This window comes from Typha angustifolia, chromosome 8, assembly GCF_048772165.1.
Source record: "Typha angustifolia cultivar Huaian chromosome 8, ASM4877216v1, whole genome shotgun sequence".
In the NCBI taxonomy this organism is placed as follows: domain Eukaryota; kingdom Viridiplantae; phylum Streptophyta; class Magnoliopsida; order Poales; family Typhaceae; genus Typha; species Typha angustifolia.
The window spans coordinates 15,338,499-15,352,428 of NC_133246.1; the positions used below are offsets into that span (position 1 = coordinate 15,338,499).

The following is a 13,930-nucleotide window of genomic DNA, read 5'->3' on the forward strand; positions in this document are numbered from 1 at the left end:
TCGAGCCGGACAAGGAAAGGCTTAGCCCATGCCGCCCACTACTATCTCGGATTTGGATCGATTAGCCCGATTAAAACCAGGTGGGTTGAGGCCGGGTTTGGACGGATCAAGATTAATGATCCTGTCTAAATTAACTTAGTAGTGCAAGGTAGCGGAAAAAACATCTGACTTCCATTTTTTTCTTAATGAGAAAAGAGGCATTTCTTATTGATGAGGAGAACAATACTATATATAAAATTCATAATATGTTCAGAGACCCATCAAGAAAATAAAACTAAAAAATAAATCAATCAGCCTTCGTCTTCTGGAAATAAAGGAGTGGTCTGTGTGAATGGTTGTGCAGTAAACGGTTTATAGCTTCACTATTATTTCTCTTTTGTTTTAATTTGTTCAGTTAAAAAAAGAAAATCTGAAAGCTTTCTGGTAGACCATTATAAAGATGTCTCCTTTTATTAAGCTTTCGATGGAGCCCCCTTTAAGCTCACATTTATTCCTGCTCATATAGACTGGAAAGAATCACTGCGATCAGTACCAGAACTACTCTTAATTTCCTGCTCTTATTAGTATTTCCACACAGCATTTAGTAGTTGGTATGAGATGCTCACTCCAAAATGAGGAATCTATGCAACCCAACTTAGTCAATGTGAAAGACTGTGCTGAATAAGATAAAATAATTGCTCAGACGCATAAAAAGTTATGTAGTTAATATGAGAGCGCAGTAGAGGAGGGTACGAATATGTGTGCTTCAGTTTCTGCATGGTAAAGTAGTTTGAGATGTTAAATCAAATAATGTTTAAAGATCTAAACTATATCATAGTGAAGCTAGACTCAACTAATATTTATCTGCTGCTATATTATTAAACGGATAAATAATAACTAATTTAATTGACTTTAAGGAAAATTAAAGGCTCAATTATAGTATTATCTAGTTAGTGGAGATATTTAAGACTATTAGTATCTAGAGAATATTTATGAGCCTTAGTTTTATTTTTCTAGTTTATTAAATATTTCTAATTTTAGTAGCTAAGTTTTATTTTATCTTTATATAAAAGTTTTAAACAACCTACTTATAAATAAATCTAAAGATAGTGAATTGACATAGAACTAAGAACTTCATAAAAAAGTATATTGTGTCTCTAACTTAGTGAAGCATATTTTTTTTTTTTCTTGCATCAAGACTAACTTCATATCAAGGCTTATCTTATGAAGAATGTGGAGCAGCACGACAGACTGATAAACTGATCAAAAAGATTGAAGTCTAATAGTCTATGACAAGTTGCTGACCTGATACATTTTTAAGACAATAATTGAAATCTTCTGCGGTTCCAAAAACAAGCTTGCAAACGAATCTATTATAAATATATGCATTAGCATCCTTTCAAGAGCTTAGATGGCCCATCACTGATCATCACGAAATTCACGGAAGCAGAGAGCTGATGCAATCCTGCCAGATACACAGATCAAACTATAGAAAAGATAATTGAAAGAGGTAAAAGGAAAAGATACTAAAAGTGAGACGAAATCTACCCCCCAAAAGCTCCTCCTCGGATTCTGTGCAAGTCTTTCACCTCTTCTTTCTTACTTTTCATGATGATGCACTGCAACACTTAGATATTAAGATATGAAAGTGGGTATATATACCTTCTCCGAAAACGGGCCTCCAAGTCAGCCCAGCCCAAATACGTCGAGGTGTTTGAACTTAATGATGTTCACACCCTGGAACATATCAGACAGGAACACCGAAGCCGATCGACGACAGTGCCAAAGAATTCCTTAAGGAGCAAATCACATTACAATTAGATTAATTGATTAGAGCAAAACCTAATGATGATTATGTGTGCTTGACTTTTTAAGGTAACTTTTGATCTTTTCTATGCTTTAAAAGTAATGACTAGAAAAAGAAGAGTTATGTATTTTATTATATAGTAAGTAGAGTTGACCTCTCACCTTGTGCTAGTAAATTGGTAGAACAATATCTTCTGCTGGGTTATCCACTGCGCCTTATGCTTATCCTAGTATCAAGACCCGAAGGCCAGACTCTCAAGCGTGGACATTTACTGATTCGTACGCTGATAGAAGGGATGGTCTCCAAGCCTGCCGGCAATGACCAGAGATTGACGCAGTCTTGTATATCAAGCTTCTGCAAGCAAGAAAGCTGAGCCACTGCTTCTCTTCCATCAGAAAAGGAGTAGAGCTCTGGGCAAGACCAGATCTTCAAATTCTTAACAGCGCGGAGTTCTTGCAGATAATGTGTGAAGGGAAAGCTGTTGTCGATTTCAAGATCAGTGAGCGAAGACGACGATAAGCCATCGGTCGAGGACAAATCAAGGCGGGGACAATCTTTAATCACCAATTTTTCCAGAGATTTTAGTGACTGCAAGCTTAATGAATCCAGCCTTCGACACTCGATTAAAACAAGCTCCTTCAGCACTGATAGGTTTTCCAGCACATTAATTGACAGAAACTCCACATCCAAACCACCGTAGATAGTTAGCGTTGATAGAGAGGCGAGTTTCGGCAACCATTCTGATATGACAGCGTTATTGTGGGTTGACGGGTAGTTTGTCCCGTTTCTCATGGCCAAACATAGAATGAAGCCCTGCTGTTGAGGGATACTCTGGTACTTGATCGAGATGACACACGAGGGATCAAAGGGAGGGAGCTCATCACAATACTCAATTCGCAGTAGATGGCACACGGTCAGCTGTTGCAGAACCTCCGCAGAGAAGATTTCTAGGTCATCATAGCCATTGCTTATTGTGAAGGAGAAGGGCGAGCGTGATTGTTGCACCGCCTTGCAGAGTGGCTCGTTCAGCAGAGAAGGGCAGGATATGATTTCGAGTACTTCCAGAGACGGCGGTATACTGCTGCTCTCTGACGTTAACCTGAGCTGCCGACAGTCCTTAAGTACCAAGGTTTTGAGAGAGGTGAAGTCTTGGAAGCACTCCTTGGGCAAGGCACCACCAGCATTATTAAGTGCTGTCAGTGCTGTCAGTCCTACTCGTTCCAAGGTTATTTCTCTCAGTGTAGATGGTAGGGAAGGCATTTCTCTCAACTTGGAGCAGTCCTTCATAACCAGCTTGACGAGGCAGGGGAATGATCTCGTGCTCCCTCCTGCTGACCAGACCTCCAACTCGGGCATGTCAGATAAATGCAGCTCCTTCAGTGATGGGAAATTCTCTTTTTCGCTGTCTTCATAGGCATCTTGGTCTATCCTCTTCACACCTTGCATCCTTCTTATTTCCAGCGTCTCGAGGAAGCGCAGTTTCCCAAGATTTTGTAGGGATTTCAATTTGGGACAATTGCATAGGCGAACTACTACAATACGTGAGGGCATTGCATTCACCATCCATCCTGGAGAAGAAACACCGCCGTAACATGTAATGCTCAACTCCCTGAGGTCTTGATGCGGTTTGAGTTGTGTCAGCACCTCCAGATCTTGGCGGCTTTCTCTTAAGGTAGGATTATTCCTTTGAGACCATTCCAGCGCCAGGCTCTCAAGGTGACTCTTACTAGCTAGCATGGCTTGACTGGCCTCTGCTCTGTCTTTGACAAGCTCAAGATTTTGAATGGAAAGACGTCCTCGAAGCTCATTCATTCCCTTCAACTCCTCGATCTTATGGCTTTGGCTGATCTTAAATTCTTCTAATTCTTGGAGGGAAGCCATGCTCCCAATATTGCATATTTTTGATTTCAATGATTTATCTGCCTTGAGATGTCTTAAGTAACTCAATTTGCAAATACTCTCTGGCAGCTCCAAAAGATCCTCGCATCCAAGCAGTAACAGAGTTTGAAGGTTGTGCAGTTCACACACAGAACCGGGCAACTCCTTTATAGGATTATATGAAAGGTTTAGGTAGCGCAGATGTTTTAAGCGGTTAAAAGAGTCTGGCAGCTCTTGGATGTTACTCTGCCTCAGATCGAAAACTCGCAAGGAATGCAAGTTTTCGATCAACCCGCCAATGATATTGTCCAAGCGAGTACTTTTCACATCGAAGATCATCAGGGTGCGCAAGCCTTTCAGAGTCCCAGAATTTATGAGCTCTGTCATATTTGGATTCCTACAACCCAGCGATAGATGGCGAATAGTTCCACAGAACTCCCACGAACCACCAGATTCTATTCTGCTACATTCATCCACCGATATGTACCGTGCAAGATCATTCAGCAAGTCAGGCATCACATATTTTTCTTCTTCACGATTTAAGATTCCCCTGCAAAGTAAGTCATGAAAATACTCATTCCCTGTATCTTCCATGCTTTTACCGTCGTTTGAATGAATGAAACCTTGTGACATCCAGATTCTGACAAGGTCGCTCTGATCAAATTGATAACCTTTTGGAAATATAGAACAGAAGGCGAAGCACTGCTTCAAATGTGAGGGTAGACGATTATAAGTTCGTCTTAGAGTTGGCATTATGTCGCCGTCATTTTGTTGCAGCTGCCATATTTCAATTTGTGACATACTTTTCCGATTGTTTTCTACTGATATTGAAGTAAAGAGCCGAGCAAGTGTCCTGACTGCCAAAGGTGACCCATGCGCCTTCTTAACTGTTTCCTCATATAAATCTTTCAATTTCTGGGGGCTTTCTGGCAGCAATTCCATAAGTGCGTGATCCTCAAACAAGGACCAGGAATCCTTATGTGACAAGCCCTTCAAGAAATACCGGGGCATCATTCCCTTGAGCTTGGCGACGCCTGTGTCTCGCGTTGTCACTACAATCTTACTTCCTTCTCTCATATCAACAAATGGTGCTAGCAGTTTCTTCCATTGCTGTCGGTCATCGATCCACACATCATCTAATACGATCAAGAACCTGTTCGGCTGTAGTCTCTCCTGTAGGTTCATCTGCAGCATGTTCAAATTGGAAGTCGTCATGCATGGCTTACCAGTGTTAGCAGCTTCGACAATCTCCTTTGTGATACTTCTTGCATCAAATACATTAGACACACAGATCCAAATCCTTAGATGGAAATACTGTTTAATCCTCTTGTCATTGTATACCAGCTGAACAAGTGCAGTCTTCCCAATCCCCCCTATGCCTACTACTGGAAGAACAAAACCATTTTTTCCCGGACACTTATCATATGAGGTCAACAAATCGATAATTCTTTCCTTATCTTTGTCTCTACCAATTACCCTCGATTCTTCTATAAAGGAACTCGTCAGTTGGTTCTTCGAGACCATCCAAGGGTAGTCCAGTTTATCATCTAGCTCTCCTAGTTTAAAGTCCCCCCATTCCTTGGCCACGCGATCTAGCGTGTTTCTAATATCTTTGATTCTATCGGCAAGAGTTTTATCAACGGAAACAGTACTGGGGTCGGCCGTGGTGCTCACCTGCAGAGTTCTCCGGACCACCGTCATAACTTCATCAAGTAGGTCGTCAGCTTCATAAGCTGCATCCTTGAGCTCCCTCAGCCACAGGAGGACACCCTGATCTGGCACCTGCCTCCCTTCCATCTGGCTGACCGCCGCTTGGATCTTCAGAACTGTCATCCCGATCCCTTTCAGATCGCCGCCGACAACATGAGATTCCAGCCACTTGTCCATATTGTGGTTGAAGGCTTTCTGAAACAGTGTATTGAGGAATGGTATTACGAATCCTCCAATTGCTGCTGCAATTGCTAGTGGCTCCATCTCTCTAGATCTTCGTTCTCCCTCACAATCACAGATGCAAAGGAAGCAAACAAAGAAAGAAACTTGGAACTCTATTCCACAATCTCCCGCTGGCTCTCACCCGAGTTTTTGACCAAACTGAGCCTCCTAATAGTATTACTTATTTAGTGCAATTATTTTAAACCATCCACTTGATGACAGAAATGATCTCTCACAGCACATAATATTATTAATATTGACTAGTTCTGGGGTCAACGAGGAATACTCCTGGTTTCTTCGGGGTTTGGTGAAGCATATGAATCCAACTTGCTCTGGTTCTATATGCCATTATGCCATCTAGCTACAAATCTTAGATATATTAGACTAAATTTGAACCGCTCGCAAACATTAGATATATTTCACCGAAATCCAAAAAATTAAGAAAATTAAATTTATTCCAGTGGAAAAATAAAAAGAGTCAATTTTGCAATAGTATTTGAATGCTTATCATAGAGTTTGTAAAAGTCTGCTACAAGCCCACTTTGAGTCTTTGACTAGTCACGCGCTCACTCTTTCTTTTCTTATGTATTTAGAGAGAGTTATATTAGATAGGGGGGTTTGTGGCTTGAGAGTGCCTTCTCCGTCTCCATCTTGCATTCCTTATTCTATAATATATATATTTTTTAAGGCCTCGATTATTTTAAGAATAATGTTAGAATAGGTATTTATTGTTATAACGAGGTTTTTATTTTAGGAATCGATATTCTCATGTTGACATGTATTGTAGAATAAGGATATAATAATTATCTTTGCTATAATATGAACTGAAAGAAAAATCAAGAAAAAATATTTTAATTTTTATAGAAGTATTATGAATACTATTTGATTTGATATAAAATAAATTGATGAAATAAATATTAATGGTAAATTAGTAATTAAGTTAATGCGCGATAGATAATATAATTTTAATGAATAATATTTATATTTTAAAATAAGATTACTATAATATTAATTATTATTTGGAATAAAACAAAAGTTATTCCTAAAGTGAGTATATGATTAATTGTGTTTGTCCATCGATATATCATATATGCTATAAGCTACCACATAGGATATGATTTAAATTTTTTTTTCTTATTTAAAATATGAAACTTCTATATATGTGTGTGTGTAAATCCTAAGAATTATTGTTAGAATATGATATAAAAGTTATTTTTTAAAAAATATTTAAATTTTTAGAGTAGTTAATGAGTTGCTGTGGATCATTATATCCAAATTTAATAATTATGAAATGAGAATCTAGATAAGAATAATCTTTTATCTCAAGCTAAGACGATAAAAAAAATAAGCACAACACAAACAAACATAGACAACTGCTAGCTTGGTTTTTTTTTTTTTTTTTTGAAAGCCAAAGAGCTGTGACCAGCTATATATTAATAGACGGTCGAGACGTTGCCGCGTCGACAGTTAGAAGATTACAAAGCTCAGATGGAACCTGGCTTAGCCGCTCTGCGTAGCAGTAGCCAGAGACCACCCTCGCCTTCGCTGCTGCCCAGTCTGCCACTGCATTGGCTTCCCTCCCTACGTGGGCAAGCCTGACTTCCACAAATTCTTTTGCTAGCTCCGCGCACTCCTGCGCCAGATTGCGGACTCGCCATGGACAGTGGTCCACTTGCTGCATGCATCTGATGGCCTCCGAGCAGTCCGTTTCTATCACCAAACTGCTTTCTCTGCTCGCCACCTGCAGGGCCATTCTGATGGCCCAGAGCTCGGTTTGCAACGCCGAGTCGCCCGGGCACGGCTCCCATGCCGCCTGGACTAGCTCCCCTTCAGCATTTCGGAGAATTGTCGCTGCACCTCCTTGGTATGCGCCGGGCTTGAAAGATCCGTCGGTGTTGGCTTTAGTCCAGCCCGGGTCCGGTGGTTCCCATCTCTTCCTCCTCATCCTTGTCTTCCCCGTCTTCTCTTTTGTCTTGAGCCCATACTCCTCCGCCATCACGACGGCAGATCGAACCACTACTAGCTCCGCCCTCCTCTTCCGGCCAAACACCACTTCGTTTCTACTTTTCCATAGAGCCCACAGCGTGCAGGCAATCTTCCCTTTGATCCGGCGATCATTCTCTTTGGTTGTACACCACTCACTCGTGATCCAGTCTTGGTCTATCAACGCTGTCTCCACCCCTTCACTGGAACGCAGTAGCTCCCACACCTCTCGACTGTATCTACACGTAAACATGAGATGGTCGGTCGTTTCAGGAAACAACCCGCACATTGCGCATCGTTCCTCGGCACCCACATGGATATAGTGGAGGTAAGCACTCGTTGGGAGCCTACCCCACATAAGTTTCCAGCAGAAGACTCTGATCCGCGGGGCGACCGGAAGCCGCCAGAGGTTTCTCCAGCCTTCCCATAGGTGGTCACTCTGAGGAAGAAGAGAGTAGTAGATGGCTTTAACCGTTGGGGTTCCCCTTGGGTGCGGCCACCAGATCCATCTGTTCTCACTGATGGAGGCACCCATGGGGAAAGTTGCTATTTTGTAAGCCATCTCAGCTCCGGCCTCCCTAGTTAGTCTCACCGTAGTCCATTGCCTGCCGTTGGTGATATCCACCACGCGCAGATTTTCTTCCATGACTGCATTCGCCCATTCCCTCGGCTGCCTGCACCATGGGATCTCGTGCAGCCAGGGGTCGTAAGCGGCGCTTGTATTTCGACCGTTCCCTATCAGAACTCTGCAGCCCGATCTGAGCTGCTTGGCGGTTTTTGTTAGCGCCCTCCACATCCAGGATGGATTTTTGCTCTTCGCGATCATCCACGGGTGCAGCATCCCATACTTAGCCTGCATGATTCTGATCCAAGGCGCCGGCTCCCTGTTTAACATTTTGAAAACCAGCTTGCCCAGATGCGCGGTTCGAGCCTCTTTTAGACGACGGACACCCAGTCCGCCCTGCCGCTTCGCCGTAGTCACCTGTTCCCAGTTCATCAGGTGAAGGCCGTGGCCATCGTTATTCTTCCACAGAAGTTTCGAGCTTTTTTGGTTATCTCCTCCAGAACCCTGTCCGGCACCCACGTGCTTCCCAGCCAGTAAGCCGGGATCGCAAGCAGCGCGGCGTTGATCAGGGTTAGCTTGCCTGCTTGAGAAAGGAGCGACCCTTTCCAGCCAGCTAGCCGCTTGCCGATTCGCTCCACCAGCTCCTGCTGCTCCTTCACCTTCACTCTCCGTCCTGAGATAAGCACCCCTAGGTATTTGAATGGCATGCCTGCCACCTGCAAGCCTAGTTGGACGCTAAGCTGTCTGCCTTCATCGGCCCCGATCCTGCTTGGCAGATACAGCTCCGATTTGCTGTAGTTTACCCTCTGATTGGTGATGAGTTCATATCGGCTCAGGCTATCTAGAATGCTGCTGGCATTAGTCGCAGAAGCTTCCGCCATGAGTAGCAGGTCATCTGCATAGAGCAGGTGGGACAGGTGCACATCTCCGACCCGATAGTCGCTCAGCAGGCCTCGATCTACCTTCTCGTTAATGATCCTCGATAGAACTTGCGTGACGATGATGAAGAGGTAGGGAGATAGCGGATCTCCGTGTCTCAGGCCGCTCCGGGGCGTGATCCATTTAGTCGGACACCCGTTGATCAACAAGGTGAACCTTGGGGAAGCAATACACGCCTGCACCCAGTTGCACCACCGAGGGGGGAAACCCATCCGCTGCAGCACGTCGGTCACCGCCTGCTAGCTAACCCGATCATACGCCTTCTCCATATCCATTTTGATCATCATAATAGGGTTTCCTCCCTTGTCGGTCACCATTGAGTGAGCCACCTCCTGAGCTGCCAGCGTATTATCCTCGATACTTCGGCCTGCCATGAAAGCCGCTTGCTCCGGGCCGATGATGTTGGCTAGCTGCTTCTTTAGGCGGCTTACCATGATCTTTGCTATTACTTTGTAGATGACATTGCACAGTGCAATGGGTCTGAAGTCCGCCACCTTTATTGGGAGCTCCTTCTTCGGGATCAGGGTTATGAAGGTGTCACCCCAAGCTTGCGGCATTCTTGCACTGCTGAAGAAATGACCTACTGCCTGGCAGAGACCACCGCCCATGGTGTCCCAGTACTGAGTGTAGACTTCCGCTTGCATCCCATCCGGGCCCGGGGCCTTGCCTCTCGGCAGGCTCCAGACCGCGTCCTTGATCTCCTCCTCCGTCACTGGCAACTCTAGGGCCACCGCTTCCTCGCTCGAGATTTCGGGTAGGGAGGGCCATTCAGATCTCCTACCGTCAGGCACATCCACTTCCGCCCATAGGCTTTGGTAGAAGGACGTAAAGATTTGGTTCACTTCCTCCGGCACCTGCACCCATCTATCCTCGCCGTCCAGGATGCCAGAGATCTTGTTACGCTTTCTTCTGATTGTTGCCGAGATATGAAAGAATTTGGTGTTTCGGTCCCCGTCCTCCGTCCACCTAAGCCGAGATCTTTGCAACCATTTGATATTAAGTTGTCTGTTCAGGGCTATTTTGTAGTTATATAAGCTTCTCATCCTCTGCATGGCCTCCTCCGGCAGCTGGCCGTTGGCATCTAGCTCTTCTAGGTCTGCCAGCTTGGTATTTGTGTCCGATAGCCGCCTTTCCACACTTCCGACCGCCTCACGGTTCCAGGTGCTCAAGGTTTTTCTCAAAACACTCAGTCGGTGGGAGAACGCATGCATTGGATTGCCTTCGGCGTGCCTCGCCCAGGTTTCCTTTACAATGTTCTGGCACTCCTCATACTCCATCCAGAGGAGCTCGAACCGGAATGGTCGCTTGATCCTTTCCATGGCTGCCGGAACCTTGAGGAGTAGCGGGGCATGGTCCGAGGCACCCCTATCCAGGTGCTGAACTTTGCAGTCTGGGTGTTCGCTTACCCATTCCGTGTTGCCTAGGGCTCTGTCAAGCCGGATCCAGATGCGTCGGGATCCTTGCTGGTTGTTGCACCAGGTGAAAGGGATGCCTTCAAACCCTAAGTCGCACAGCCCCGTCTCGTCTACAAACTTCGCAAAAGCCTTTGCCTTCGGCCCTAGCGTGACTTCAGCACTGCTCCGCTTCTCCTGGCGGGACAGGAAGGCGTTGAAGTCACCAATGATCGCCCACGGCTTGTCTAGACAGGCAATGTTCTTCAGCTCCTCCCAGAGTTCTTTCTGGTCTTCAAGAAGGGTGCTGGCATAAACGATGGTCCAAATCCAGGATCGTCCCGACGTTAGGGTTATGGTTAGGTGAGCTGCATATCTTGATACGGTAGCCATGTCCACCCAGCCTAGCTCCTTCTTCCACAGGATCAGGATGCCGCCCGACCTGCCTTGCGCGGGGATAGCGAACCACGCCCATCCTCTTCCAATCTTCTTCGCCACCTGCTCCGCCTCCAACCAGCTGGTGTGCGTTTCTAGCAAGGCCAGCATTTCCAGGTTATGGTCCCGGATCATGACTCTACAACGGTCTAGTGCCTCTTTCTTGCGGGCACCTCTGCAGTTCCACACTAAGGTTTTTAACATTGTTAAACCTTAAGGGCTGGCTGGCCGGCAGCCTGTCAGTGCAACCGGCCTCTCTTAGAGGTGGGTATGTCATGTCCGCCTCTGTTGGTATTCTCCTCTTCCAGCTCCGTCTCCATTTCCACATCCCCGGGAGTTTCATTAACTTTGTTTGCCACCAGGGCAAGCTGCAGGTATCTGGCATCTCCTTCCTTACTGTTCGCCTCCCGGTCTTCCAATAGTAGACACCTCTTAACTCTGGCCACCGTTTCACCGTGATTCCCCGGTGGTTTAGTTTGTTTCCTTGCGGTCGGGGTGAAGCCCGCTGCGACCAGTCCGTCTTGGATGAATTGAGCCGGATAGTCGCTGGTGTTCCACCGCTCACCGCCAGCACTTTTCGTTGTTTTGACGTAGGCAGACCGTTGTGCCCTCTGGACTCCTGAGCCCAACAAGACAGTTATCCCTTGGACCATAGCAGTTCTTCCTCTCGCCTCCCCTACACCGGGCGGGTTGTGTTCTCTGCCGTCCGATACCCTCACGTCTGGCATTAATTGTTCACCATCGGTGTCGCCTTCTGGCTCGTCCACCCGTACTTCCTTCTGCTTCTCATCACTGACTTTCGTACTTGACGTGGGCCCCGCCTTCTGCTACTCCACCTGACGTGCATGGCCTCTGGTACGAGGCACCCTTCCTTGCTCTTCCTTCTCCTTGCTGTGCCTCTGCCCCCGGCTTCATCTTCTCTACGTACGCATGGTCTGCATGGTACTCTTGCGGTCGACGGGGACGTCTTCCTGTGCCTAGACCAGCTTCCGGTTTTCTTCTGTTTCTGGCCTGCTGATGGACATCTCCTTGCTGGCCTGCCCTTCTTTCCTTGCCGTGGCCCATGGAACCCTGTGGGAATTGATACGGATCTCCTGGCTTTTTCTCCCCTTCTTTCTTCTTACCCATGGGTTCCTGATCTTTCCCATCCCCTACCGGGGTACGGTATGCGTAACTGGGTTGTTTTCCTCTCTGGGTAGCCTGCCATCTCGGCTTCTTTTGGACGGTGCACCAAGGTCCATAATATCTGCTGTCCTCCTCCTTGCCGTCCTTTTTCCGGTTTGGGTTAGTCCAAACCGGTGCTGTCGTGAAAGCCTCCGGGGACGGCCGGAAGTTATTTCGCCATGGGATGAGGTTAAGAACTTGTCCTTGGACTGTCCATGGTCCATTTATCAGCACATGATCCAAGTCCTCGGCTTTCTCGAATCTGAATACATAATATCCCTCCTCCATGTCGGAGACTGAGAAACCTTCTATCCCTGTCCAAAGTTTTGCTAGCATAGATTTCATCCAAGCCAGCGGTAGGCCCTTGCCCAGGAATCTACCGAAGAGTGCTAGTTTCCATCTGTTCCGGCATGTCTCCAGCACCTCAGGGTCGATCACCACACTGTCCTCCAGCTGGTTGCGTAGTTTTGCCAGGATCTCTGTCGGTATTGCTCCCGGTTTCCGACGGGCTGACCTGCTCCCCGCCGCTACTGAAGCCTAGGTTCTGGTGGCCTCCTTAGGATTTCTTTGACCTGCTGCGGACTGATTTACTTCCTCCGGCTCCGACACCTTCGACGATGATGCCCTCCGCTGATGCACATCTTCTCCTCCCGTTGTTGCTGGTGGCGCCTCCATAGATTTATTCCGGGCTCCCACGTTTCAACAAACAACGGCCATAGCAGCGTAGAGGGGGGAGGAGTCGGTCGTGGTGATTTTTCTCGTCACATAGTAGTAACTGCTAGCTTGGTCGATTCAATAACAGCATAAGATTATAACTATGTTAGGAAAACTCAAAAAAAGGGGGAGTTGTTTGAATACTCTTCCAACAGAACCAATGGTTTAGTTTAAAAGCAATAATTTACATCCATGACTTAAAAAAAATAGTGTGTGTAAATTAGAAATGGATGAAAAGATCGGTGTTAAATTGGGTAGAGAGACTTGCTTTAGCATCCATGTTAGAGGATCAGAGTACATTGCTCTACTTGGATCCAGTGAATCCAGACTACTCCTTGGATCGCCCTCTTCTCAGTACAAAAGAACTAATTTTAGTCTGATGCACCAAATAGATTACTTCTATTTTGTTTCGGATTTGCTGTTGATAGTATTTGCGTGCTGCCGAGAAGTTTCTCCATCCTTCCTTTCTTCTCAGTTTACATACAATTATGCTGCTGCTGCTGCTGCTTCTCCTTCTTCTTTATTTCATTCAATATGCTGTTCAAAGTTGGAGAAAAAATAGCCTTCGGAAATCAGGTACCTTTCAAGCTTTCCATCAATCTTTTCGCCTTTGATACATCTCATAGCCCAGTGAAGAAGATGATGTTAAAGACGATGACGTCCATCAAAAGGTTGACTAATAGTAGCATATATTATAATAAATCCTGGATAATTATATACTGCATGTTTCTAGTTGAGAACATTGCTAGGAATCCGACATGGAAGAAATAATCTACAACTGTGATTCAGGACCAAGTCCCATCAACTAAAAGGAGAATCCAACATCATTTCCGACACTCACAGATGTCCCAACAAATAAAACGAAGTCCAGAATCTCCATAGCAAATGTTACTATCTCCACAGTAATTCCATCAGGTAATTTTTATCTTTTTTTTTTGGTGTCAAAAAAAGAAGAAAACCTAGAAGGATTAATAGAATATTATTTTAGTAGTTTATTATGGTTCCATCTCACCTTTTCTCTTAGACAGTTCAAATGATTGACTTATGCGTCACCATCATATTCTTAGATTATGTCAAACCCCAAGTAAATTATCGTCCATTTCATCGTGGAAATTAATAAAAGTCTAAGGAACAAAACAAAAA

At 45.4% G+C, this 13,930-nt stretch overlaps 1 protein-coding gene across 3 annotated transcripts; it reads right to left on the bottom strand.

Annotated features, from left to right (window-relative positions):
- Window positions 1-1,190: 1,190 nt before the first annotated feature.
- LOC140764249 (putative disease resistance protein RGA3) lies at window positions 1,191-5,733 on the bottom strand. Of its 3 annotated transcripts, none has more exons than XR_012105001.1 (3): window positions 1,948-5,733; window positions 1,642-1,772; window positions 1,191-1,444 (listed from the first exon to the last, which is right to left on the bottom strand). XR_012105001.1 is itself a non-coding variant. In XM_073102715.1 (2 exons), exon 1 carries the CDS (start codon window positions 5,636-5,638, stop codon window positions 1,988-1,990), a length of 3,651 nt encoding a protein of 1,216 aa, XP_072958816.1. In that variant the 5' UTR covers window positions 5,639-5,733; the 3' UTR covers window positions 1,451-1,772; window positions 1,948-1,987. The 3 variants fall into 3 exon arrangements, 1 of the variants encoding a protein (XP_072958816.1); XR_012105000.1 differs by having other exon boundaries at window positions 1,528-1,772; XM_073102715.1 differs by lacking the exon at window positions 1,191-1,444 and having other exon boundaries at window positions 1,451-1,772.
- Between the last annotated feature and the right edge of the window lie 8,197 nt (window positions 5,734-13,930).